At 42.7% G+C, this 23,130-nt stretch overlaps 1 protein-coding gene across 1 annotated transcript in view; it reads right to left on the bottom strand.

The window, feature by feature from the left end:
* CMIP (c-Maf inducing protein) overlaps nucleotides 1-15,489 on the bottom strand; it is a 139,332-nt gene extending 123,843 nt beyond the window's left edge. The window contains exon 1 of the mRNA XM_063334695.1: nucleotides 15,084-15,489. Coding sequence (XP_063190765.1) covers nucleotides 15,084-15,383 — 300 coding nt within the window. The 5' untranslated portion in view covers nucleotides 15,384-15,489. The remainder of the gene's footprint in view (nucleotides 1-15,083) is intronic.
* Between the last annotated feature and the right edge of the window lie 7,641 nt (nucleotides 15,490-23,130).

The raw sequence follows: 23,130 nt of genomic DNA, 5'->3' as shown, positions 1-23,130 counted from the left end.
ATCCTGGCACAGGACCCTAAGCTGTGGGAGGAAACAGGACAGCAAAGGCTGAAGAAGCCAACATCCATTGATCACTGTGGGGCCCAGACGTATGACCAAGCTCAGCACCTTTCCACAGTGAGATCCAGGGCCACCACCCTCATTTCTGAATATGTCAGCCCTTTCCAGAAAGTCATGGGGAAGCAGAATGGGGAAGAAGAGAGTTTCGAGACAGGTGATATGCCTTGCTGCTCTCCATCATATGAAGGGTCAGGAACAGCCTGCAACAGGGCCTCTCCTAAGCCACTAAACTCTTTATTGCAATACTATGCCAATTTAAAAGATATTTCATCATTAAACTGGTTTGGGGGACATATGGGTGTGACTGTGGTTGTTTTTACACATTTAGGGCTACTGTAATTTTCATTTAGAAAAAAATTTCCCATAAGAGAGAAAAAAAATTTAAAAAAATTGTGTTACAAGTGTTTTCAAACTTGAAAAAGCCTTTGCAGAGTACAGCTAGCAGTCTGTATGCACTTCATGTGATTTGCAAACTAGAAACACTGGAATTTTAGGCCAGGAGGGTGTCATTGACTAATGGGGATTCTCCCTTCCCTCTGGAGTATAGGTTTATAGGGGAATAAGATCATGTTCTCCAGGCAAGTTTATATGAAATGATTCATCTCTAGCCAGCTGCAGTCAAGACATCTGCTTGCTTTCATTTCACTACAGGGAGATTTGCCGCCCCCCCTTACCTCCCAAAGGCAGCCAAGATTATATCAAATCACAAAAAGAAAACTTCAACAGTTTCAAAACTAAAACTTAATAAGTCGGGTAAATTACAGAGAGGCCACAGATGCACCTCTGCCCCACCTAAAGCATTCCTAAGAAACATGAAGTGAATACTAGGCTAAGGAAGTCCTATTTAATCAACAGTCTATTGACTTTAACACGGAGACATCACCTCTGCATCCTGTGGTTTACACCTAGATCTGCCCAAATACATGAAGGTATTTCTTTGTTTTGAGAATCCCTCACACATTCCACGTGGGATCATGCAGACGGTCCTCGTGTGGTCAAATAAAGTTTGTGAACCCATGCCTTTATAGCTTTTCCATATTAATCTGCACTCTGGGCATATATCCAATTAAAGCCTCATGTATAGATCACTAGGTTACTAACTGGCTTGCATACTTGGGGGGAGGGGAAATAACAAGCTCATGACTGCATAATTTAACACTGCCTGTGCTTTCACTTCTACATGCACAAGTCTTTTTTAATCTAGTATTACCATAAATAAAAAGTAATAATGCTTGCCGAAGAGAAACTCGGGTCCCTACGTGCTGGAAAACACAGTAGTCAATGCTGAATGCATTTACATTAACACTAACTCCAGTGCAAAGAAGACAAGGTCTTTACACAAACACACTACAAAAACAGGAAGCAAAAGGGAAAACTTCACAGTGTTTGGAAACAGCAGAGCATTGTTTGTACAGGCTTCTCTCACAAATGCAAGAGGAAAAAAAAAATTGGGTAACGTGAAATCCAAGCACAGCAAGAGCTTTAGATCAGACACAAGGGTCTCAAGACAGCGTCTCTCAAAAGATCTCCAGGTACAGACTGTACAGGCAAGAAGATGCATAGTTTTTCTCTCCTATTTCTGCTAAGAAAATCCAACAAGTAAAGAGACACAACCTCCCAAACCCTTGACGTTAAAGCTAGATACTGTAACACAGCGCTGCATCTTTATCTGAGTTAAAGCAGGCATGATAAATGAAGAGGCATTAAGAAACATATAATCCACCAAATTTAAACATTTCCATTATTTTTAAACTGCATTCAAAAGGGAAAATACAATGGCATAGGCCTGACAACACTGTGGGCTGCCCCAGAAGGCCATCTTCACCTCATACTATGGGCTGCACTGTGGACTACCTCCCTTCAAGATGAGTCAAAAAGCTCCTATCACAAGCACGCTGCAGCCACTAACTCGGAGACTTCCCTTTTCAGATGGAGCACACAGATCGGACCTCTAACTTGAAGCTGCTTTGTTTAAATTTTTCGTATCATCACTTCCTTTCTTTCCCTTCCCCCTCCGGGCCATGCTGTAGTACCATAAATGCATACAGCCCGCACAATATAAAGGTAATGCGTACAGTTAGTGCTGCCTCAATCCCAACTCACTCCAGGTTTAAAACCAACCAATCTACCCACCAGTCCACAGGTTTAATGCAACAAAGGATTGCTCCTGTATTTGGGCAAGCACCAAGGAGGGCTCAGTACTTTACCATGTCACCTGTCTCCACGAGGGAGCAGCTTTATACACGGTCAACTCCCATGACAGATTTGATTTCACCAGGTTTAAAGTACATTAGTCAATCCAAGTCACTGGGGACATTTGAAATAACTTACAAGAAATCAAAGAAGATTAATTTCAAGGGAGGCAGTGACATAGCACCACAAGAAGCATAAGTTAGTGTTAAGAGAAAAGCAATTAGCAATATTTCTTAACGGCAATAATTTTTTCACCATAAACACAAGAGCAAGAAGACGTTACAGTCTTCAGGCAAATGCTGTGCTCCAAAGACAAAGTGGTTACCTAGAATGGGTATGTCAATATTTAATACCAAAGTACATGTCTGGTCCTGCACATTTCATTTAATTTCAAGCTTTCCCAGCTTTATTTCCTGTTTCATTCACAGCAATCACAAAAGATGAATTATCTAACCTTAGAAAAACGTGTTTTCAGTCAGACGAGACATGTTGACTGTGTCCGTACTTTCACCTTCAGCAGCATAGTTCTGCCAGCACAAGTTTTATGTTTTCTTCAATGTCCACATTATTTGGTTGCAAAGTAGATGGGATTTTCAGTGCCAGCACTCCACTCAAGCCGCTTGCTCCTCTGGGATAGGAGGAAGAGCCTGTTCTGTGCCTCTGGATGTCAGACTACTTTTTAGTGAAAAATTTAAAAACTTTCTCCAAAAGTCACCATAATAGCAGCAAGAAAAAAAATTAAAAGAAACAAACAAACAGCATAACAACACTGAAGGATCTGAAAGAACCATGAAGAGTTGAAAGAAAAACGAAACAATGACTAATAATTTGCACTTGCATAATCTTTCATCAATGCGCCTCACTTCCATATACTGGGAAAAAAATTGGCTGCATTTCATAGTAAAAACAATCAGGAATACTACTTTGAGCCCTTACTACACAGCTGGAGTTGCTATTCCTTTTGCAAAGAATATGTGAAGAAGTATCTGTATTCCTGCACTGAAAGAATAAGCGAAAGTTTCTTTCAGTTCAATAATTGTGCTACTATAACCTATTTACTAAAGGTAGAAGTTTACAGCAATTGCATAGATTTTCTTCTGGTTTAAACAGTGACTGAACAACATCTGTAACATGACGTTGTTTTCTCTTTCTCCAGGCGTGCAGATAAACCTCTCTGTTTTACATCACTGTTGGATAAAAAACATGATTGCTTCATCGAATATGATTCATCTTCCACAAGTAATCAACAGGTACTCAAACTATGGGCATTGCACTACTGAGCAGTAAGACAAGCCTACGGATGGATCTTATTCGGCACAGTCCATCAAAGTAGATGGACATCTCTGCTGCAAAAATAAATGCTGTTCTTCAAAGAACCACTGGGCCTTTCACAGTTTTGGTCCTCTCCTCTCACTTTCTCTCTGAGAGCCAAGATACAAAGCGAACTGTTCAGATGACAGGACACCATAGCTACAGTCAGAGCATCATGGAGCCAGAGCACCCAAGGCAGGCACGCTCTCACAGCTCTCCATCACTGAGATCCAGTGCCCCACCTGGCATTGTAACAGCCAGGGCAAAGGCATCTCTTGTTGTGCATCTACCTCTCAAGCTGCGAGGAACAACTCGACACTCAGTCCCCAACTAGAATAACTGCATAGCCCAGAAAAATATCTGCAGAATTGCAGCAGCTTACACCAATGGCTCATACATCCACTGTTTAAGAGTCCACATAACTTTCTACTTTCAGTTCCCTATCTTCTTCCAGCTTACATTGTACTACAGAGAAACGGGATGTTTTGAGATGCCTCTACAACCACGTTCTTCTCAAGTGATTCCTAAGTTTAAGAGCCCAACATCAAAAAGTTCGTATATTAAATCCAAGGTATAAGAAGGGAGAGAGAACTGCTGATCTTTTTTCAAAAATGGATCGCCAACACCCTGCTTCTGTAGTAATTTTGCAAGATCACTCTCATCCTGAAAATTTCAGTTCAGTCAGGGTTTCCCCGACTTACTCTGTACTTCTGAAATCAATCTTAACAGCCTCTAAAGCAAAAGCAAAGTGGTAGGTTGTCAGGAGGGACTATTAGAATATACAACGCATGCACACCGCAGAAAGCAAGAGACTTGAACTGATTGGCACCTAGTTCCCCGACAGATATTTCCTTTGCAGGAAGACTGAAGGGTAGTAAAAGCAGCACAACACCCTGGGCCACGTTCTGCTGTCAGTCACTCTCCCACACTTTCACCGATTTTTAATAAGATTTACAAACATTAAGAAAACGAATAGCCATCAAAATCAGGAGGGAAAATGCAGCCCGGCGGCCAAACCAAATTCATTTCTGCTCTACCTCCTACCAGTGATTTATCATGAACATTAGGGCAAGGCACTTCAGTTAATACTATCAGGACATGCAACTAATTCTTGCTGTCCAACCTAAAATGCTCCAGAATGAACCACAGGTGCATACACCAGCTGAGAAGGAACTGCAAATTAAGCAGGAACCAACAGTAGCAGACACGTCTGAAAATTCTGACCTACATTTATTTGTCTCTCTGTTTTCCCCATGTATAAAAACACTGACCATAAAGCACTCCAAGACAGTTGAAGCACAGTGAAGTTGAAACCCAAGGACTTGTAGAATGAAATCATTATATTGTCATCCGGAAAATCATTTTTTTCTGATTGTTTTAAAGGCAAAAAATAATCCCTCTTTTTTTGTGTTCACAGAAGGTCAAACAGACATTCATATTTATGGAAAAAACATACACACCCTTAGTATTTTGATTAAAAAGTTGGATTCCACTTGGCAAGTTTCAGAAACTTTTTTTAAAAAGCAGTTTCTACTTTACTATTAATAATGCCCATCCCTGAAAATGGATAGCAAAGTCATTCAGTCTTATTTTAGGTGCTTGCACAGACAGACCAAAACCATAGCCTACTCACAATACGCACTAATTGTATTACAGTAGTGTTGTGGTAAAACAGAACCCCATGAGGATCCATACATGGTAAGAGACGCCTGCCGATCCCAAAAGCTTATATTCAAATAGCCAAACCAGACAAAGACTGGGATGAAAGGACCACTGCCATGTAAAAAAATAGCAATACTATAGCTTTATCATTGAGAAATATTTGCTCCATATTGTTTGAAATGTACTGTTGGGAATAGACCATGGGTATCTGCAGGAGGTTTAGGAAAAAAAACAGTTTTCTTTTAAAAATTATCCAAACTGCCTACATTCACATGTAATTACCTAATTTTGCTCAGTTAAATGTTTATTGCCTATACACAAATAAAGAATGAGGCGGTTTTTTGTTTACAAAATTCTTACCTTACCTGTGGGTTAACATCGCCAGAAATCTCACCCATAAAATACACAGACATCTGTAGACAAATATTTACAACTTACTTAAAAGAGAAAAAAAATATTATTTGTAATTATCACTTGCAAACACTGTTCATCTTTAGGCTTAAGAAGAATACTATATAATAATATGAGTATAAAATAATTTTATTTGGGAATACAATTACATATTCTCAAAAAAACCCCTCTGATTTAGTTTAATCTCGGTTTTCTTCAGGCAAGATTTATTGTGCCACACATGGCATCTTCGTAAACAAAAATCTTACAAAACCTAAATCCATTTCTGTGTGCGCTTTAAGATAAATTTTTCAAAAGGAGAAACAGATTTTATTTTGTTCAGCATTTCTTTAAGCAATGGAAATCCAAGAAGCAAAAGCCATTTAGTGATAGTTCCAAGCACTCGACATCCCCATTCTTAGTATCATTAAATTAGAAATCTGGAGTTTTAGAAGCATTGGATATTCATTTTTTATTCATCTTTTTTTAAGCCCTGGTTATTACTCTTTTCCTCCTCAATGAGAGTGAAAGTGATTTTTTTCCTTTTAAATTTTTCATCCAATGAGAAAGTCATGCAATCTCTCAGCCACAGGAATAAGAACTTCAGGGAAACTCCAACACACTTCGAAAAGTGCAAGAGCTCTTACCCCCAAAACAAGTGGTAATTCTAGCAGACAAGGGAGAGAGACACTTCATTTTCCCTTTTTAAACCTCATACTTTCCCACTGCTTCCAAAGTGAAAATGGCTACAGATGCAAATACCAAGCAAGACAAGAGCAGAAGCAGCAGCACTGTCTTCCTACACCTACAAGAAACCGGGGGCAGCTGCCCCTGTAGAGGATTCACCCTCATGCAAGCTTCAGCCAGGACCACGCACCACAGCAGCATTCCAGCAAATTTCAAGACCAAATGTGGGAAAAGTGATCAATTTGTGGTGAGCGGCATTTTTTTCTTAATAATGGTCTATTGTCTGGGGAAGAGAGGCAGGAGCAAGCTGATGTGTGCCCTGCGAAGCAGTGGCGGTGGCTGGCAGGACCTTTCCAAGAATCCTGCATGATAAGGGCATCAACCCCGGTGCAGTCTGACACGGGGCCGTTCAGCACGCTAAATCACAGTTCCCTGCACCACTGACATCGGCTCGCTCTCCTCCCATGGTACCTTGACTTTTCAGCTATGGGGATGCAAATTAAAAAAAAAAAAAAAAAAAAAAAAACCACAAAAAAACCCCCCGAAAATTTAAAAAAAAAAAAACCAACCCACATACAAAACTTGTCCTGTTGGTAATTACATTTGCTGATATCCACAACCCTACCGAATAATTAAACATTAATACACTGCAGCAAATCGCATGCGTTTTCCCCAGCTTTGCAGGATACAAAGGTGCAGAAGAAGCACTTGGTCCCATGATCTGTCACATCTTGAAGATGTTCATTGCTGTCATTGCCAGGGCTTTCAGACTGTGGTGAGCAGTCCTCGCTAGTTTCTGTCCTCAGCCCCGGTTCTCCCCATAGAATAAAGTAATGTCACAAACTAACTTTCGACCAGGACAGTGCCGCCTAAATGCTGGCATAAAATGGGTGAAATAGCAACAGCCTCTATACCGGTTCTGTCTAACAGGGAAATTTCCAGCAAGCCTCTCGCTCAAAAAGGAGCCAACTCCTGCTAGCGCAGGCTGCTCGACATCTCGAGATCTGCCAACCAAAGAAAAAAAAAAGTGGGGCTCTATTTTGTAGAGAGCTGTAGAAGCCTAACAGTAGAGTTGACCATCTCCCCCAACCAGCAGCCAACCTGAAAGCTGCGCTGTGATCTTTCGCTTAGCTTTCCTGGCTTTTCTGAACAGCACATCCTGCCGTTCACATTACAAGCAATGAATGGTAATCCCCCTCCTCAAATTACCCTACTGAATTCAACAGAGCGAGACCAAGAATGTACGTGACCAAGTGTACTTACAGTTCACATTTTAGTCATTGCAACGAGATTCTGGAGCTCCTATTAGTAACAGGCACACATCTAGCAGACATGCTCAAATCCAGAAAAAGAGACACCTTTTTTTTTTTTTTTTAAGATAAAGGGGAAAAATACTTAAAATTATTTAAAAAACATACTGAAAACTAAAACTAAAGTAAAAGGAGGTAGCCTTCACCATAAACTTATACCCTGGACACCACAGTCCGTGACCTGACATGTCACCTGCTTTTGTATTTCTCACTCTATTGGCCCTGTCCCATCAGCCATGGGACAGCCCAAGAGGCAAAGTCAAGAAATCACTTTACATACTGGAAACGCCAGTACTGGTAACATCAATTGTCCACAAACCCTGAAACAAGACCCCCTCCCTCCAAAACCTAGAGAGTATTGTTAAATTCTCCTAATTTTCAAGCCTATGAAGTGAAGGCCTTTTAAATTTAGCATCTGGTTCTGACTTTTTCATGTTTTCCTCCATAACCACAAGAGCTAAAACTTCACTCACCATTGACGTGTTCAGTTATAACGTATGCTTTTCAATTGTCTTTTCCCTTTCCTGGTATTGCCCCTGCATTCTTAAATATTGTGAAAAACAGGAAAATTTTACGCAATGATTTAATAATACATTGTTTTTGGCAGCAACTCCAGCCTACCATGTTTCCCTCTCTCTTCTTCCTCAACAGCCTGGCAGACTATACACTGAAACAGATCAGTTCCCTGATCCAGTTAAAAGACAGCAAATCTGCAAAAGGTTCAAACAGAAAAAGCATTTACCAGCCAGTTCACGTAGATTTTTCTCAACCTGACCCTGCAAACTCTTAAGCGCGTACAAAAGACAGATCGACACGGTACAGCACAGAAGCAGAAATGAACAGCACAGGCCAGGACTACCTAAGATAGCATTACTGCCAATGACACTGCACCATCAGACTGTGCCAAAAAGTTATTAAGTACACACACATGCACAAGTGGTTTATATAGATTATACATACTAAAGTATCGATCATCTTCAAACATGCAATTGTTTATGGAATTAAGCACTACATATCTACAAACATATGCAGACGCAGAACAGAACTGATGCAACTAGCACTGCTCAAAACACTAATAAACAAGCCACAATCTACCCATGCAACCCACAATCTAATTACTTCTAAAGACTCCAAAAGGCTTGAACTATTTGAGGTAGGTCTCTTCTTTCATAAATCCTATGTGGGAAGATAAGTAAAACCCTATTACTCCAGCCATGCTCAGTAACATAGAAGGAAATGAGAGAAGCCATTTTATCATATCACGTTAAAACTCACCTGTTATTTAGGAACTTCAAAAGTACAAACAAATTATCTGCAATAAATTATACAGTTCCAAAAAATCAGCCCCCTCTATGTGCTAAACCTATCACCTTTTTCCTCCAAGAAGTTCCCTCAGTGTACACAGTTCTGTCTATGATTTTGGTAGGACAAAAGCTTCAGTCTGTTCTCCCACTCCTGCTAACAATGCAAACCTAAGCTTGCAAACCGCAATGGTGATGCAGATGGGTCTCTCAGCCTAGCTCTTCCCCTCTGAAAAACTCAATGTCCTTTCTGTGTTTCACAGAATTGTAAAATGGCTTGAGTCAGAAGGGACATTTAGGGATCATCTAGTCCAACCCACCCTCCCATGGGCAGGCACACCTTCCACTAGATAAGGTTGCTCAAAGTCCCATCCAACCTAACCTCAAACACTTCCAATGATGGGGCATCCACAACTTCTCTGGGCAGCACATCCTCTCCTAGAAGGATCACATCCCAACTTCAATGATCTGGCAGATTCTTCCCATCACTAGTTATGATGTTCCACTACCAAAAAAATAAAGATGATCTCACAGCTCCACAAAGGCCCAGCCCCACGAGGGACAATGCTGAGCACCTCTGGTCCCTGCTCTGATGCAGGATCAGGTCCCCATTGAGGACCAGAGGCAATTTACAAGCTTCCTCCAGGGGACTATTACCACCACATAGTGGCTAGCACCACATCTATGATCTTTACTCCCCAGCCAAAATGAAAAATGAGGCAGAAGTATTTCTGAGTATCCTTCTTATTTATGCTCCTAAACACGTAAAATTTACTGGCTGGGTGTTAACACTAATAGCCTTAAGAGCTCTCACTCTATCAATGAATATAGCTTCTGTTTTCATATTTTATATAACTCTGTGACATATAAACACGTACCTTAACACTACTGACTTATAAATATGCTTTTTAACCACTGCAGGAACTATATATTCAAAGGTATGTTTGATAGGCATTAAACAACTTTAAAGAAATACCATTTTAGGTTTTCCTAAGCTGACCTACAAACTAATATAGCAATAAAATAAGTTTGTCACAACAGAGTAATATTCCATTAAATCACCCAGTCTTCAGAAAAATTTGGGTTTCGTTAATGCAGGCACATGCCTGCCTTCGCTTCTGAAACAGAATCTCTATTTCAACAGCATAGATAACATGGAGCAATTTGTTCTCAATTTGAAGAGAATTCTAAATTATCACGGGTTGTACACAAATTATGAGATTCAATGCTCCTTCTAATGTGCCTGAAGAAAATATCTGATAGATAGCCACAGGGTAACCCAGAATCAGCAAACACACATATACCCAAAACACAAAGGTACCACTTCTTGTCAAATGAAAACAATCATTTGCAATAGTAAACAATGAGAAATATGAAGTAGTAATTTAGCATTTCATTGTTATAATGGATTAAAAAAATTATTTAAATTGCTTTGTTATTTATACATTCATACTTATTTGTACAGGTAATGATGGTAGGCACATCAAGCTAGTTTTAAGCCACATTTGTAGAGCCCCATCAATGGCACAGGATTTAAGGACAGCTCCTGGTTTACCGAGCAGACTGTTTATTTTACTTTTTATTATTATAGCTAATTCATAATCATTCTATTTGGAATCTGGATAATGCTACAATATTCCTGTTCCAGGAAAGCTTTAAAAAAAATTCTTTTTATAAGATTGTTTTGAAACTTCTGAGCTCTGTATAATACTTCCCACTTGAGCTAATTGTTTTTCAAGGGAAATTTAATTTTAAAAAGTGTGTTTTTATAACTAATGGGAACCTGTGCTAAAGTAAACAATGAGTCCAGCTTGATAGGAATTTTTGCTCTATCTTTACCAAAAGAAGGAAGGAAAGACATGTAATAGCAAGCTGAAACACATGCAGTAGCAGAATTGTTGAATTTTAAAAAACAATTAGAAGACAATTTTCTACTCCATTTCTCCTATTTGAAACAGACCATCCTGCCCTGCCTCATTTAATATTAATTGGGTATGTTCTCGTCTCCAGAAGAAAATATAGATGCAGTTCCCTAATCCACTTACATTCTTGTTTCAAATATATTTCTCATTAGCTAGCTTGTCAATAAACTATTGTCCTCATACATCACTTCTGTACAGAAAAAAGACACTAAAAGACACTCAAGTCCTTTCAGGATTGTCACCAGCTTTGAATGTAACATTACATTACACTCAACTTACCTGCCAAGGCAAACCCAAGAAATGTGAAATGGTCATGAAAACCCAAACTTTCCACCTCCTTGAGGGATATTAATGAGTAACTTCATGGTTTCAATTATGTCTTATCTTCCCAGATGGGAATTAGAGAGGTCATCCCTAGCCAGAAAAAATTAATCACTTATTTATTCTTCCCTTGGCTGCTGCACATACATCTGTATCACAAGTCTTTCTTGCAACCCAGTACTTTAAAACTCACTGTCCTAAACATCTACACACAACCGCTGCAAGAAAAAGAATGAAAGAGAAAAGCCAGGCAGAAACATGAAAGAGACAAGACAGAGGATATTAAACGCACAGAAGTTCAGTTATGACAGCTACCTTTAAACTACTGAAAATTAAGTTTTAACATTTCTGCTGAAGATAGCCATAGGTTTACTCTTCTCACATACCAAAAAAAAAAAAAAAAAAAAAAAAAATCACACAAGGAATATTAAATTAGATTTCATTTCTGTCTTTGTTTTACTATCACTGCCCTTCAAGCTGTGCAAGGACAGATTTCACTGGGAAAAAAAATTAGTAAGGGCACTACATTTGAGTTTGGTAGGTGTTTATAAAATAAACATTATTCCTTTCATGGGGGAGAAAGTCAGATTCATCCCCAGGCAAGCTGTTGTCTGGCAAACAAAGTTTGTAAGTATCAAAATTTCCTACTGGGACTTCAGCATTTACATTTAAAAGAAAAAAAAAAAAAGTTACAGATCTGCCTTCACTTTCACCAAAAAAGCCTAAACCAGAATGAAAGCCTGGACAAGATGTGAGTGAAACTGTCATCGTGGAACTCATTCTTTGAGAAATGAGAAACATGAACCAAAAAATGGAAACAACACGTAAATCAGATAATAAAGTCCCAACACCTACAGTTATGGGTCTCTCCAAAAGCTAATACCTTTTCACTTGTTAGCTGAGCGCACATACCAATTCAGAATACTATTATTATTATTATTAGTCTTTTATGAACATACATTTATTTTAATTGAAACAGTCACTTGTGGTAACGTCAGAAAAAGCACTTTGTATTTCCCCTCCCTAAATTTTGCTAAAATAAGATGGCCTAACACTTGTTCCACTGCCTTCTTGCATAGTGCTTCTGCTACGGAAAGCTATCTTGTCAGCACAAAACATGTAACTGCCTAATTAAACAACGGAAGTAGTTACTTCGTGCAAAAAACCTGCAGGGTCTCATTATTCAGACTTCTATGTGGGCTCATACAGGGTCTACCTGTGGAAAAAAATGCAGATAATAATCCTTACACAAACTAACGCTAACTCCAATATTGCAGCACAGGCATGGACAAGTAAGAGCTCATGGGGAGAAGACTTCAATTCAAATATATGTCTCAAGTGACAATAAAATGGATAGAAAGTACCTAGAATCAACAAGTTACCCACTGTACTCAGGAATATAATTTGCCAGATCTGGATTTAGCTGTCATTACAACTTTTGCTTTCAAATGCAAAACAAAGTGATGTTATTTTCCTGGTCAATTTCATTCATGTTATATAGAATGCAGCAAAACTCGTCATGCCAGAGGATTTGCAATGGGATGATGTGAAGATTAATTAGTGGCTGCTCATAAAGCACCCTGCCTGTGGAAAGCCCTGTGTGTAAAAATGACCTTGTTATCAAAGTTGCTGAGTGCTCCCAATGCTCACTTTCAATGGACAGTATGGATATTTTTCTACGGCTCTTGAAAACCAAATTACTTGCATTTAAATATCTACCTACAGTTTCAGGAGTTTTTGGCATTGTGCCTGTACCCTACTTCCATAGGGGGTGGGGGTTACACTACCACATATTTTGCTTAAATCATATCATTTCAGGTAAAAAAAAAAAAAAAAAAAAAAAAAAAGTAAAATCTGGATATCATAGAACCAATGCCTGCAAGATACCTGCTAAACGTACATTCAGGCAACAAGTGAACGTGGATCTTATTCCAGTGCCCTAATTACTCCCTGGAAACCAAAAGACACTACTTGAAATAATAAAGCACAGATATGTCTGTGAACAACGGTATTTACTTGGTGAGTTAGCGCTGGAAAAAAATGATAAGGCGCAAGACCAAGCACGAAGAGCACTGCTTAACAAAATGGAGCCTGCAATGGTACGTACTGCGTTTTAGTATCTTCTTGCTATTTATATACATAAAATAATTACGAATGAGAACACCTCAGTGTTAATTAAAACAAAACCCCATAGGACTTCAGAAATTTTTTCAGAGATGGTATCTTTGGCGACTGCTTTGCCAGCGAGCAGAGTTTGACGTCTCCCATACAAATACAACTTCATGCCTAGTACTGCCACATTGCAGAGATTAAGGTCTGAAGCATGATCATGCCCCTCTCTACTGGCATCCTTCTCGGCTCAGAAATAATTGGGAAGTGCCTCATGTCCACTGATATTCAACTTCCCCTCTACACCGATGGTATCTTAATGTAATGAAGAACTGCAAAAACTCCTTCTGCTCCCGTCTTTTGGGGCTTTTCTCCAGCAACGATCAACCAAGTCTTCCTTCTCCCTTTACACAGTAGCTCTATCAAAGAAACAAAAATATCCCCTTGGAAACATCCTCAACAGCTCAGCAGAAAGGGTGAGCAGAGATGTCATTGTGGCACAGAAACAGAGCTCTGTGAGAACAGGCAGCTGGCCTACCTGAAGGTTAAAGTAGCTCCCACTGAAAACCTGCTCCGAATACACCACAGAGAGCATGATGCAGGCAAGACATTTACACACACACGCACTAGGAGTCTGCGTACCAAAGTGTGAAAAAAATCCAACCTCCGAGCACAGCACGGCCCGGATGAAATCCATTTAAACACACCATTAACAGAAATCTACACAAAAGCCAATCCACTCTCTCATCTCACCAGTATCCTATAGGAAGGCCAGAATGAAGCCATTGAGAAAAATGAGACGTTTACATATAAATCAAAAAAGGACAAGATCGAAGTACTGAATGATTAAAAATCAGTGTAAAGCGTGTTTCGCGAGCTGTGCTAATCGCTATTTGACAAAATTTAAGTGTAGTCACATCACATACTATATGACTGTTCAAATAACACCGGGCGTGAAATTTTAAGTTGTACGTGTAAATATAGACCATGTTCTTAAAGACTGTATCCATCCATTGTGCATCATTTGTACTGTCAATATCACTGCCTTGCAATTTGCTCTTGCATCGTCTTCCATTAGGAAGAAAAACCCTGAAGGAATCTCCATTTTTTACAATCACACCGCCAGTGTCTGGGCAGGGGATGTGACCGCCAAACCGGAGCCCCAAATCCAGGCCTGAAACAACCCGGAGCCCCAAAACCAGGCCTGAAACAAAGCAAAGCAAAGAGGGTGCAAAACCCCAAGCCTTCACTCTCACATTAAAAGCATCCTCCACCTCCCTCGCCTCCAACTTGGCCAACGTGCCAGCAGATATCTGCCGGCTTGGGTTTCAGGTAGAAAAGGCTCAGGGTGGCGATTTCATGTCAGTATCGTGTTGAGAAGGGAGGAATTAAAGAAAGAAAAAAAAAAAAGGGCAAAAAATAGCCCAAAAAAAAGGGAAAAAAAAGGAAGAAAAGGAAGAATAATAATAAGAGAGGAAAACTAGGCTTGCTCGAAAAAAAACCCCATCGAAACTGCAAAATTAAATATCCCTAGGATTACAAAGACGGGGGAAAAAAAATCCCCGCAGGCACTCCGGGACCCACTCCACCGACCGCCCCGAGCGCTCACACCGACTCCCTCGGGGGTGCGGGGGTACCGACGCCGCTGGGGCCGGCAGCGCGGCGCAGCTCCCGTGTGTCCATGTGCCCCCCCGGCCCCGCAGCGGCGGCTCCGTCCCCGCAGATGCCCGGCGGGGCTCGGGATGAGGAGGGGGTGGGAGGGGGTGAGGCGGTGGGGCCCCCCGCGGCGGTGCCGGCGGGCCCGGCCGGGCTCTTACCGTGGCCGAGGCGAGGCTGTTGTCCGCCAGGGTCAAGTGGTGGGGCTCCCAGCGCCGCAGGAACTTGGAGGTGAGGATCTTGCTGAGAAACGTCCGGGGGTGCCGGATGACACACACCTGGATGTCCCCCTCCTGCAGCAGCTTGTACCTCATGCCGTTGCAGTGGAGCAGGGCTCTCCGGCACGGCGCGGCACCCATTTTATTCCCCTCGGGAGCGGACATCTCGCCGCCCAGCAGCGGCTTGCTCTCCTCCGTCTGCCGGCGGTCGCTGCCCCCGCCGGAGCCGCCGGTGCGATCCATGGCAGCCCCGCGGGTCCGGGGGGTTGGCCGCCCGGGGAGACCGGTCTCTACGGGGGAGGGCGGTAGAGACGGGTAGACCAAATAAAAAAAAAAAATAATAATAAAAAAATCCAACCCCTTAAAAACCAAAAAAACGCTGAAGGGGGGGGGGGGGGGGGGGGAACCTGTCAGGGAAGATGGGGGAAGGGACTGAATGGCACCGGCGGGGGAAGAAGGAGGGGAAAGGGGGGGGGAGAGAAGGGAAGCGATAAAAATCCTTATTCAAACTTCCAAATCCGCCCCCGGCGGGTTCCCCCTCAGAGCGCCGGGTCCATGCTGCCGGGCGGGCGGGCCGGCCGAGCGGAGGAGGGTGGGCTGCCGGCGGGGGGGCGGCAGACAAAAGCCGGTGGTGGTGGCGGCGGCGGCGGGGGCTCCTGAGGGCGGCGGGGCGTCCGGCCGCGGCTCCTTCCTTCCCCCCAGGGCGTGTGCGCGCGAGCGTGCGGCGGGCGCGCGCGCGTGCATGTAGGTAGGAGGTGGGTGCGTGTGCGCGTCCGTGGGTGTGCGTGGGGAGGGAGGGGAGCGGGGCGGGGGGGGGGGGGCGGTGTTGCGTGTGTGTCCACGCGCGCCGCCGCCGCGAGAGGAGCGATCGCTGCTCTCGCCGCAGCGGCCGATTGGTGGAGAGCCCCCGGTGAGGCGGGGAGGGGGGGGCGGGAAGGAGGGGGGGGAGTGTCATGTGCCGCCCTCCCCCTGACGTCAATGGCGGCCCAAGCCGCTGAGGGCAGCGGCGGGAGGCGCGCGGCAGCGCGGCCGTTGCGCCCCTCCCCTTCCCGCCTCTTCGCCTCAGAGGGGCCGCCGCCCCCCCCGGCCTCTGCTTCTCCTCACGGGAGGCTGAGGGGGGACGGGGGCAGCGCTGCCCGTGAACGGCGTACCTGCGATTCCGTGGAAAATGAGGGAAAACATGAGGGGAAGAATGTGGGGTTAAGCCGCCCTTTCTCTCATCCCCTGCTCTGGTGGCCTCCTCTCCCCTCGGGAGATGGGCTCACCACTCGTTGAGCGCTTTCACGTCTTGTGCAACCAGCAAGGGAAGAACGGCCAGGGAAGCCCTATGCCTCGCTGGCCGCCGGTGGGTCCCACTGGTGTTTCCTTCTCCTCCGGCTTCGCTGAGGTGACTGGGAACCGGAACAGCCCGGGGAATGGAAGCCCAGGAAAAGCGGCCCCTCACTAGTATCACGCTGAGCGGGATGCTGAGCATCCTCCCATCGTCCACGAAGCAGAACAATTGTTCACCAACAAAAAAAAAAAAAAAACTAATGAAAAAATGAACTCACTTCTAAGACCTCTAAACCGCTTAACAGCTCAGTAATGCTGCGTGCAATATGGATGCCGTGTCAAATGGTACCATTTATACTCGCTTTTTTTCTCAGCAATTTAAAAGGTAGTGGCAGATCCCATTTCCAGTTTCCTCATTTGCACAGCCAGGTTAGAACCAACAAAAAAAATGACATCTCATGTAATGTGCACAATCCATTAAACTGTGTAACTCATCATAGCGGGTATTGACAAGGTTCATAATTTAGAAGGAATTTAGAGGGCTGTTTTACTTGATGCTAGCAAAATATTCGGAGAAAGTATAAACCTTCATGATTAAAAGTTGAAGCTGGCCTCTAATGGAGTGTGGTTGGGGAAGGGATGATGTGCTCTGTGAGGAGCCCATCATTTCACAGTGTGTCCCTGCGGCTGGGTTTCTGGCGGCATCTCCTGGTGCAACAGTTCTCAATGAGAGGCGACAATGGCACATGAGGTGCCAGCAGTTAGGAGCGCGGTCGTCAGCCCGTCCAAGAGAAAACTCATCCGATAACTTTGCATCCACAGATTATCTGTTGGAGAGGTGAGCTGCATCGGGAAGGGTTTGGGAGCCTTTGCCAGAAAGCCTTTTGTAGTGGCTGCGGTCAAAGACAATACGTGACTGGGTGGACCACAATCCCTGCGAGCAAGTCCATCACGTGTGTTATTACAGAGCTGTTGTGTTGAAATAGGCTTGCATTTGACAGGAGAATTGCTGTTTAAACACTTTCAGGAGGGAAGGTTTTTGTAACCTATCAATTACTAGCAAATTCGAGGGATACTTTTATTGCATGTGAGCATCAAAATTATTTATAAAAAGCTAGGAAGTCCCCGGAGTGCTCCTACGTACCAGTTGATAGGACGATGCACAGAATTACGCAATTTGGCAAAGGTTAGAGGACAGATACTCATTTAATGACATGAATAATACAACCAACAGGAAGACAAAAATCTCTTTTATAGAGGTTCAAATTGTCAGTATCTCATAGCCCTGGTAATTACTTACCTCCTGAACTTAAACAAACTGACTGGTCATTGTGCACTAAACATTACAGGCAGTTCCCACAGAGCTTTGTACACCATACACTGCTAGGGGTGAATGACGCACACATTTACACTGAAATAAAACCAGATTTACTCATACCTGTAAATATGTGTGGATCTGCAATAAAAATAATAATAAAAAAGAAGACTTGCAAACCAAATTTTGAAAGCACAGCTTTGTTTAGATGTAAGCTTTTTACTGCAGGAACTGTCCGTTTCTAGGAGTTCCTAGCATGCCTGGTACAAGGGAGACCTGTTCTTGTTTGACCCGAGGCACTGTTCTGGTACAAACAATAATAGTGTCAATAGTAGGACTATTCGCATCCACTCACCTGCACCAACACTTCACTCAGCGAGAACTGCAACCAGCGTGACTATTTTGGTGAAAGTTTGTGCAAACTAGCCACCTGCTCAAACCACTGCTTTAAATCTACCGTAATTGTCATCTCTGAGAGCTGCTTGCCAATGGGAGGGCAATATGTAAAGAGTCTGGTGTTCTTAGTGAATTTCCTGGCAAATTAGAGCGTATGTTTTCCATTCGTGTCCCTCAGAAGGCAGCAAAAAAAGCAAGGCTGGTCTATAGCGGTCAACCCACAAGTTACCTGAAAGGATCCAAGCCTCCGCTGGGAATCCACCATTCCAAAGTGTTGAAATCCATTGTGATATTGCAAAAGCACAGCACATCAGGCAGCGCTGCTGCTAGCAACCCCTGTCAAGGACAGAGGTCCAAATCCTCAGAGGTGCTCTGCGCTTGCAGCTCACACTGAGAATCCACACTCTCGGGCTGCAGGTGTTCCCTCTGAGGTAAACTCAGCACACAACGATAAGATCAAGGTATGAAATCTCACATTGCCTGCCAGAATGGGGCAACTGAAAACCCTGTCTAGACAAGTGAAATTGAAATACACTGCTTGCTGCACAGCTTGCCGAAATGCACGTTAGCCATCCAACCTGCTGTAAATGGCTAGTATGCGAGTCGAGGCTGAACACATTAAAACTAACACCCCTCCTCATGTCGCTTGTAAATTATACCGAGCAGAAGTTGGATGAATTGCATTCCTGGCTTTGTGTTTTTCCAGACTTCCTCTTCTGGCTCCATGCAGACCAATAGACATCTCAGGTATACATGCTTGGCAGTATTTCAAGGTGGCGTTTGGGGAATCCTGTATGTTTTGTTTTTCTCCCCAGAATTTAATTTTATGAGCAAATACAACCAGAAGTTTATTGTGAAAGTGGGACAATCATTCATTCATATAATAAACACTGAGCAAATAATTCATAATAAATGGCACAACAGTGAAAATGCACCTCTAGCTACTCACAAGGTGCTTATGGGCGTGCTATCCGTTTTGAATAATTCAAGAATTTGTGAGGTTTTTCTATGAAATGCTTCATTTCTGTGCTGGAACAGAAATGCAGGCTTTGGAAATGAAATCTGAGTATTTTATTTACTATCGTTGATATTATTACCAAGTAGAAGCTCTTTTAAGTCAGGGCCCATAGGTACAGGTCAAATTTGAAGGGGGAAAGAGAGACTTGTCCAACTCTGCAGAAATATCAGTGTAACTGCCCCATAACGAGAGTGGGGCTGGCAGGGATGCAGGCAGAAGTTAAGATGTTTCCTCCAGAAGAGAGGTCAGTGGCAGGAGGACAATTCAGATCCAGCTGCCAGTCCCGTGCCCTGCTCCTGAGCTCTGCCCTTTTAGTCGCGCTTCTTTGTGTCTTGCTCTTTTTTATTATTCACTGCCATTTCATAGTAGGCTTTGTAAACAGAAGCATCACTTACAGAACAACACCGTAGCCTGGAAAACCGGGATATCCCCACCATGCAGTTTAAGGCAGATAGAATTCTGGGTAAGCAACAGAGGAATAGATTTGGACTTCTTTTTTTTTCCTCGCCTCAAAACTAATTCAGTTGTGATCCGTATTATTCAGAATGTTCATCTGCTCAGTTATATGCCCATAAAACCAGGAAGGCCCATAAACACAATCATTTGCAAATTCCAGATGGGACTCCAATCTTAAAAAAGAACACTCTTCATACATTTACAGCATTTAGTCTCTTGCCTGTCTGCACTCAAGTCCATCAGGTGTTCTGCAGAGGTCATTCCTGGGTGCCAAAACAGAAGCGCTGTCCTGACATACCCTTCTTAAGCTTGGTAACGCCCACTTAGAACCATGTGTTAAAAAAAAAAATAATGTGATATTCTGAAGGCAAAGACGACGGCAATTTGTAAGTAGTGCTCAGTGCCAAGAACACAGGTTGCGTAGCAGTGGGGGGCTTGGAAAAACCCATGAGAAAACACTTGAGATGCCAAAACCTATGCAGAAAAAAAATATTGCCTAAAGGGTCCTTGCTTGAGAGTAAATCCATGCAGTGGCATTGTCTGACAAGCTATATGAGGGGAGTAACGGAGCAGCTGTGGCAAGGTCCAGATATAAATATTGAGATGCCTCAACAAGGGATGCTTCTAGCCAGGGAGAGAGCACCGTCCCCAAAGGGGCTTTGCTGGATTTGTAGTACACTTCAAAGGGAAAGCAAGAAAAAGGAATAAAATAAGCTCTTACTTCATCTTTGAATTCCTAATTTATATATTCCTATTACAGAATCTGTTACAGTATTGACAGATGTTTTGGCAAACTCTTTCCCCCGTCGATCAAAGAGGGAAGAAAAGAAATCTCCTTTTATTGTTTTTTGCTGAATTTTTCTGTCAGAGGCTGTAAGGGCTTACCACGTTCATGCTTTTTGTAAAAAAAAACCCCACTGCTCTTGTCTGCTCAACATGTCCCTGAGAGTTGTCTGTACAGAGATGTGAGATACAGTTTTTCCAAGCAGAGAGGCGAGCACCAGGAATTCCCAACTTGTATTCAATATCCGTTTAGACTCTCATACAGCAGCTGTCCCTCTCAGCTTTGAATCCTCGATGCATATTAGAGATAATGGAGCTTTCTTCCCTTATTCACAGAGGTGCTGCGTGGATTATGGAATTCATTAGTCAATGCTTGCAAATTGCCACTGTTGACTCAGAGCAAATTCCTGCTATCAGACTCACTAGTCAGCTCATTTTCATAACAATGCTGTATTGTTAAAAAATACTTTAAAACCATTCTTTAGTGAAACTGGGGAATACAACACATTCAAGCAAACACATAAAACATAAAAGAGATGCTGTATCAGTAATGCTGCAAGTCCTGCATTTGAAGTTTGTTTAAATTAATCAGCATGGTGGTGTTAAGAGGATTCAGCAAGTCATAAAACTTTGGAAAACAGAGTTGTTTCCCAAAAGGAGTGATGGGCATTTAAAACCTAACCAGATAAAGATTAAAGAAACCCACCCTGCAAGGAGCTGTTGTGTAGTTGCCCCTAAGGGAAGGAAGGGCTTGATTAGGGAACAGACACGTAAGATTAAGATTGCATCTGCAAGCATCTCTTTCTTCTTCCCAAATTTCTCATCACTCGCTTCTCCCGAGCCTAACATCCATTTTGGAGGACGCCTCACAGGTGCAGTAGTAAGAGGGAAATCAGACTCTGATGTGAACTTGTAATTCTCTGACATCTCTGGCGTTCAGATTTCTGCTGTTCTCCGGTTTACTCAGTCTCTGTGGTCTTGTTTTCCCAGCCGATGCACATTACACTGCAGGGCTAACTGCATGCCACGCAGACTCTAGTGACAAATATATCTTTGATTTCTCACTGACATAATGCACACTTGAGTGCATGATGCAGAAATCATACTTTTTTCTGCCTGTCATCATCGGATGTTCTGATGTAGGGGGATGTAGGATGAAGCTGACGGCATCGATTGCTAGAAGGAGTCTGCCATCTGCTGATCTGAACAGCACTCCAGTCTGGCTTTTACCTGTTCGGATATTAGCAGGATGGAGCACTAGACAAAGGAAGTAAAATATATCTGAACAGAAGCAGCACTAACAGCCTTGCTGTGGTGAAGAAATGTATTTAAGTGGAAAGAGGAAGTCTCAAGTCTATAATTTCAGGTCTAAGCCTGAATTGGACAAACAGAAACAAAGAGGCAACTAAAATAAACAAACGAGTAGATAGGAAGGAAATAAGCAGAAGATAGAAAGAGGAGAGGGAAGAGCCTGAAATGTCTTCTCTATTTTGCTGCACCCAACCAGACAGTGCAGCCAAGGTATCAGCTGTCCTCCCCCTGCACTCACGCTTCTCAGTGACAGCAGGCCTAAGTGGTAAACTTCCCTACCAGCCTCCACCTTCTTCCAGGGCCACCCACACACCTAGAAATGGAAAATGCCCTGGAAAAAAAAAAAAGAGCCCCTAACAAAATTCGCTAGGCTGCCATCTCTTTTTCCTTTAGTGCTTACTAGCATCAAGATGTATGTAACAAACTGTCGTTTGGCAGGATGTAGTGAAAAGTCACCATTTCCGTTAGACTGTCCGCATTATTGTTCCCACCCCCAGCTAATATTTCCTATTTCATCAATAGGTCACATCCTACCAGTCATTCCAAGCTGTGAGTGCTCGTCAGTCCGAAATGCTCTATTAGCTCTTAATACGTATAAAACATCACCATAACGCAAATAAGCATTAAAAGTCAAAGGGAAACGGGATATGATGCAGAGTTGTGAGTTTATCACAGTAAGGTGAAGTTTCCCCAAAACAGAGGAAGAACAACTAAAAAAGAAAAAGGTAGTCCACAGATTAGGGAAGTATATCTTCCCTCACTGAACCAACCCACTGGGGAAGTGAAATTAGAAGTGGATGAAATGCTGAAAGACTTGGATTATTTTTTGAAAGCCCAGGCGAGAAAAAAAAGCAGAATGGGAAAAAGCATTAAATATTAGCAGGATTAGTATCCACAGATTCTCTGGTGAGGAGGTGTCATAGAGAAAGCAAGAGAAGATAAAATAACATCCTTAATTATTGTTTTTATTATTAAATCCCTGTGTTACAATCGTTTCAAAACAGTGTTACACAAAAGGCAGCTGAAACTCTCCCTGCTGGTCCTCAGTCCTTTTCTTACCTTGGTGTCAGCAGGGTTATAAATTGAAGTATAAACTCCCATCTGATGATAGCGCCCGTCGTCCAGTGCTTGCACCTTTGTTGTGCTAAGTGCCTTGCAAAATATCTAACACAGTCCTCGGCCTAAGAAGTCTAAGGAAACAAATACAAAGGACAGAGCGAAGCATCACTTTAACATAGTTATCTTTCATGATTTATAGACTCCCAGATACAACTGAAGAAATCAGCTGCTTGTGTATGCTCTGGTAGTTATACACCTTGTAATTTTTACCTGCCCATCAGCTAAGCATAGCTGATTTCTTGAGAGTATAATGTCTTTGGAAGCTTTACAGTCCAAGGGGAAACAGAAAGTAAGAGAATGGCAGGAACTTGCTTAGGGGA

Source organism: Chroicocephalus ridibundus, chromosome 4 (assembly GCF_963924245.1).
Source record: "Chroicocephalus ridibundus chromosome 4, bChrRid1.1, whole genome shotgun sequence".
NCBI lineage: Eukaryota > Metazoa > Chordata > Aves > Charadriiformes > Laridae > Chroicocephalus > Chroicocephalus ridibundus.
Note: the sequence above shows the minus strand (reverse complement) of the source record. Positions and strands in the feature narration are given on the sequence as shown.